The sequence below is a fragment of the Mizuhopecten yessoensis genome, unplaced genomic scaffold, assembly GCF_002113885.1.
Source record: "Mizuhopecten yessoensis strain PY_sf001 unplaced genomic scaffold, ASM211388v2 scaffold10491, whole genome shotgun sequence".
In the NCBI taxonomy this organism is placed as follows: Eukaryota; Metazoa; Mollusca; class Bivalvia; order Pectinida; family Pectinidae; genus Mizuhopecten; species Mizuhopecten yessoensis.
This window is the reverse complement of record NW_018408573.1, coordinates 1-5945: the sequence shown is the minus strand read 5'-3', so window position 1 is coordinate 5945 and position 5945 is coordinate 1. Positions and strand designations below refer to the sequence as shown.

The 5945-nt window shown below is 41.0% G+C and overlaps 1 protein-coding gene across 1 annotated transcript in view; it reads right to left on the bottom strand.

Moving 5' to 3' along the window:
- LOC110460853 overlaps positions 1-4839 on the bottom strand; it is a 15564-nt gene extending 10725 nt beyond the window's left edge. The window contains exon 1 of the mRNA XM_021514043.1: positions 3293-4839. Coding sequence (XP_021369718.1) covers positions 3293-4839 — 1547 coding nt within the window. The remainder of the gene's footprint in view (positions 1-3292) is intronic.
- Between the last annotated feature and the right edge of the window lie 1106 nt (positions 4840-5945).

Sequence of the window (5945 nt, the reverse complement as noted above, 5' to 3'; positions counted from 1 at the left end):
CTGTACACTGCTACCTAAAGTTAATTGTACCCTACAGTACACTGCAACCTAAGGTTCACCGTACGCTGNTGGACTGTAGTTGTGTAGTTCTGGACTGTAGCTGTGTAGATCTGGTCTATAGTTGTGAATCTATGGACTGTAGTTGTGTAGTTCTGGACTGTAGTTGTGTACTTCTGGTCTATAGTTGTGTAGCTCTGGACTGTAGTTGTGTCGCTCTGGACTATTGTTGTGTAGTTATGGACTGTAGTTGTGTAGCTCTGGACTATAGTTGCGTAGTTATGGACTGTAGTTGTGTAGCTCTGGACTAAAGTTGTGTAGTTATGGACTGTAGTTGTGTAGCTCTGGACTATAGTTGTGAAGTTCTGGACTATAGTTGTACAGCTATGGACTGTAGTTGCGTAGTTCTGGGCTGTAGTTGTGTAGCTCTGGACTTTAGTTGTGAAGTTCTGGACTATACATGTACTTGTGTAGTGCTGGACTGTAGTTGTGTAGCTCTGGACTGTTGTTGAGTAGTTCTAGACTATAGTTGTGTAGTTCTAGACTATAGTTGTGTAGCTCTGGACAGTAGTTGTTTTATTCTGAACTGTAGTTGTGTAGCTCTGGACTGTTGTTGTGTAGTTCTGGACTGTAGTTGTGTAGCTCTGAACTGCAGTTGTGTAGCTCTGGACTATAGTTGTGTAGGTCTAGACTATAGTTGTTTAATTCTGGACTATATTTGTGTAGGTCTAGACTATAGTTGTTTAATTCTGGACTGTAGTTGTTTAACTCTGGACTGTAGTTGTGTAGCTCTGGACTGTAGTTGTGTAGCTCTGGAATATAGTTGTGTAGTTCTGTACTGTATTTGTGTATTTCTGTACTGTAGTTGTGTAGTTTCGAAATGTAGTTGTGTAGCTCTGGACTGTAGTTGTGTAGCTCTGGACTATAGTTGTGTAGCTCTGGACTGTAGTTGTGTAGTTCTGGACTGTAGTTGTGTAGTTCTGTACTGTAGTTGTGTAGTTTCGAAATGTAGTTGTGTAACTCTGGACTGTAGTTGTGTAGCTCTGGACTATAGTTGTGTAGCTCTAGACTGTATTTGTATAGCTCTGGACTCATTCATTCATTCATATCTTTATTCCTCCAAATTTGAAGAGTTACAAATGACATATATATGGGTTACAAAAATAGATACACAAAATACATAAGTATAACGCAAAATGAAAAAGAAAAATCAGTGGAATCAAACAAAAAAAGTTGCATGATTACACAATATATGAGGTACACAACGATAAATAAAGACATACACAGGACTATATCAAACAGCAAGGGAACATGTATGTAACGACAGGACTGTCAAATTGCCAGGATGAACCAGATATAATACGAATGCATATGATTTACATGTCTGGCAGACTATCGTCGTTAATTAAATGTAAGAAGGGATACTTTTTCAGCATAAATACAACAATCTCTTGCAAAAGATGCGAAAAGGCTGTCCTCATTAACAAATATGTCTTTCATGGCAGCAGATGGACTGCCGAGGAATGTCGCAATTTGCACCTCCCTACATGAGTTAGCAAGAACAACATACACATTCACCGGATAATCGTTGACTATCTTGGTGAAAAGTTCATCACGTAGAGTTAGCAATGTGGGACTACGGCAGTCTAAAATACAATGCGCAACTGCATCTTCTGCAAAGATATTGCACTGGGCACATGATAGTTCACTATTAGGTGGAATACCCCATAGCTTTGCAACGTTTTTACACGTTGTGTTGAGATAAGGGAAACATTTAGATAGGTACCATAGTGGCGAAGGGCTGATCTCACAATGTAGGTGTTTAAATCTTAAGAACTCATCACAAGCATTGAGACGTTCACTCCATTGCGAGGAGTACTCACCTAATACGACACCTTTTGTGAAGTGTTTCCAATAGTTTTTAACCGGGACAAACCCAGTTTGCAAAAATTGGTACAAAAAGTCTTGTAGATCATATTTGTGAAGTATGTTCCAGATGTCTAGAACAAAACCTTTTTCGTTACAACAAATGCCAAAATATACATGAAAAAGTCTCAGTAAGAACAATCTCTTTGCTGTAAAACGTGCATCTGTTCTGCATAAAGCAGAGAAGAATCGAAGTTTCGATAGTTCAATGTTTAGACGTATGGACGTAAGTCCAAGCATACTAAGGACAATATCTGATCTAGTGCGCCGCGGAAAACCTTGAATGAGCTTTGCACACAAATGGTGAACTGTTTCAATGCGATTCCATTCGGTCTCGGAAAGTGAATACCAGAGTTCACCGCCAAAAAGGCTACTTGGCATTACAATTGTTTTATACAGCTTAGCACCGGTCAATGGGTTGATTCCAGTACCAAATAAGTTGCAGTTAAGCAAAGCAAAACATTGACCACGTAGCTTGTGAACAATCTCATTGACATCTGGACAGCCTGGTTTGAACTTATTCAAAAAGATACCGACATGTTTACAATGAATAGATTCAGGGAGTGCTTCGCTGCCGAGACTCCATCTGCGTGTTATCTTTGAAAAGACACTTTTGCTTTCATTAAAAACAATTACGGTAGATTTTGATGCGTTGTAACTAAATCGCCACTTACAACTGTAACTGTAGCAGATGTCCATGAGACAGTCCAAGCCATGTTTACAAAAAGACAGAAGGGTAATATCATCTGCTTGAGTTGGACAAGTAACATTTACACCATGTATAAGTAAAGAGTACTGTGAAGCACATAACTCATCCAGTAAATCATTAATAAAAACTGTATACAGCCAGGGAGAAATAATGCTTCCCTGACGCGTACCTTGGCATATCTTAAACCAGTTAGAAATAAAACCTTGGTGCAATACTGCGCTGTACATATTTGAGTATAATGAAACAATGATATTGATATACTTTGAATTTAGACCTAAACTGTGAAGTTTGAAAAATAGGCCGTTATGCCAAACACAGTCAAATGCTTTGGCAGCATCAAGAAAACATGTAAAAAGTTTACTGTTATTATCACACGCATATGTGATAGATTCATGGACTAGAAATGACGTGAAAGTACTACTTACATTCTTTTGAAATCCATTCTGTAAGGGGTTAGGTATAAACAAGTTTGTATCCTCAAGTCTGATAAGTAATAATTTCTCAAAGACTTTCAGAATCACTGGCAACAGAGAGATAGCACGATAACTATTGGGGTCACTCTTTGGCTTGTTATGACCTTTGTATAGTGTACAGATCAGACCCTTTGTTAGTACAGGAGGAACATACTCCAATCTTAAAAAAGCATTAAAAAGAACATACAAACAGTTGTACACAGTGTCGTGGGCATAGAGTAAATGCTCGTACACAATTTGATCGTGCCCAGCTGCTTTACCTTGTGGTAAACTTTTACAGACCTTTTTAACGTCAGACATAGAAATTTCAACAAAACATTCATTGTTTACTATATGATTGGATAGAATATTGGCAACAGATGTATTGATTTGGTCTGCAAAATTAGCATCAAAGTCATTAAGAGACGACTGGGAATATATGTCTTCAAAATATTCACCCCAATGTATGGCTAGAAGAGCAGGGTCTCTAATGACCCTCCCGCTAAAGTTCATTTCAGCGCCAACAGCACCCGAGGATGACTTACAGCGACTTTTGATGAGAGACCAAAACGATTTTTGATTTACATCCGCACATTTCTCAATGTCGTTGTTGAGGTTTACAATATGGTCTTCTGATACCTGACGATGTCTTTTCCTAAATAGGCACTTTGCATTTTTATAGAGCCTAAAGGTATTGGAGAGGGGGTCCCGAGGTCGTCCTTGAGAGATCCATTCCAGACGCAACCGCCACATATTACGATGGAGTTCCTTTAGATGATTATTCCAGTACGGTTTAAGGAATCTACAGAATTTACGCTTCGGTAACACACGTTCTGAAGTCCGCTGAATGCAATTCACAAGCTCGTTGGTGTAATTCTCAACATCGTCCTCAGAACAAAGCTCTTGCATGTTCACTAACGACGAGTTACTGATGCATTCATCCAGGCTATCGCGATAAACATCAACATTCTTAGAATCTCCAGAAGTAATCCACTTATAAGAGACTCGCGTCAGAGTATTACAACACGTTTCCCTAGGAACAGGAAGAGGAATGTGTAGCTCGCATAACAAAGGCCTGTGGTTCGAAACATCAAGGAAGTCACGATCTAGTACAGCGCATTCCCAGACGAGATCAACTTTTGACGAGTTGATGATAATGTGGTCTATAAGGGACGACGATCCATCCTCCGAATGAACATACGAGTGCAACGGACCGACACATATATCAGCTGTTGACAACGCGCACAACTGATGCCGGTCAATGAGTCTCTGGAGCGACTGACCACGCTGGTTTTGATAATTAGGGATACGTGGACCGCTTAGGCGAGCATTGAAATCTCCCATGAGAATTACTGATCCTTCAAGGGAAAAAGTTGTGCACAAGTCATCAAGTTTCTCAACATAATCCGTAAATATATCCACGCCATACCGAGAAGTAGGAAGATAAACCTGGATGAAATAAAGAATATCACTGTCCGTGACAAGCTTAATAATGGCGATCCTGTCGTCATCAGACTCCACGACAGACACACGATCGTTAAGTCTTTTGTGCCACATTATAGCAACACCGCCTTTACGAGATCGTTTATCCGCAAACGGATGTAGGGAAAAGTCAGATATGGCTATCGACTCGTAGTCTTTATGAATACTACAAAATAGGTGCCTATTTTCTTCGAAAAGCCAGTGCTCCGCTATTCCACAGATATCGACGTGTTCCCTGTTTAATGCGTCATGCAGATGAGAAGCAGCCGACATTATGCCGGTTACGTTCCACGACATTAACCGAATGTTCATCGACATGGGTAGGCAAAACCAAAGCAAAAGGAGTACAAAAATAAAGCTACTAGTACTCATCATCGTCAAATGCTGTGTTTTCCTTGTTACCGTAGAACTGGTTATTTGATAACCACTTGCGGCAGTGGATGCCTTTTGGCCAAAACCCAGCTTCCTTTGTCTTTGGAATATCGGACGAGATCACGTTGACACGCGCAGACACAGAATATTTCCGTTTGCTTTTAAGCAGACGAACAAACGTAACATTGACGTTACGAGATTCCAGGTATGATCTGATATCATCCACGGAACACCTTTCCAACGACATACCACTGAGAAAGAGGCGTGTGGTTTTTTTCCGAGCTACAGCGACGAATCCACTAGAATCGGCACTACATGCTTTGTTAGTTGGCTGTTTCGCAGCGAGCGAGTGTGACGGACATCTAGATTTCGGACTGTTTTCTACAGAGAGCACTCTAGAAGAAGCTTTAGAATCGACACTATCTTTGGTGATCAAATGTGATTTCGCATAAGATAGGTTAGAACAACTAGCACTGGGAGATTGCTGGGAAGGTCGCTTAGGACTTTCCGCAGGATGCGGTGACGTTCCACTAACGGATATGCCCTTCTGTGTTTCGACGATATGAGCAACAGGAGGAGCAATACTGTGCGGAATAGGAATAGCAGTCTTTTTGCCAGAAGACGATGGCGGAACACTGTCTATGAAGGAAATCTGGGCATTCTGCAACACAAATTCTTCCATACTAGTCAACTGGGAGCTGAGTTCCCCTGCAAATGCTCGGACAGCAATGTCTGTAGCTTGCTTCGCCTTACCAGTGACTTCTTTGACATCAGCTTCAACCTGTCGGATGCGCGGTTTCAGCGATGAGACACAGTCAACAGCCGAGGAAGCGCTTGACTTCGCTCGGCTGACATCTTGTTCCAACACAGTCATTTTCCCGTCAATGGTTCTGATATCATTGTGAATGGCCGAAGCANCGTACACTGCTACCTAAGGTTCACCGTACACTATTGTACACTGGAAACTAAGGTTCACCAGACGCTACTGTACACTGCTACCTAAAGTT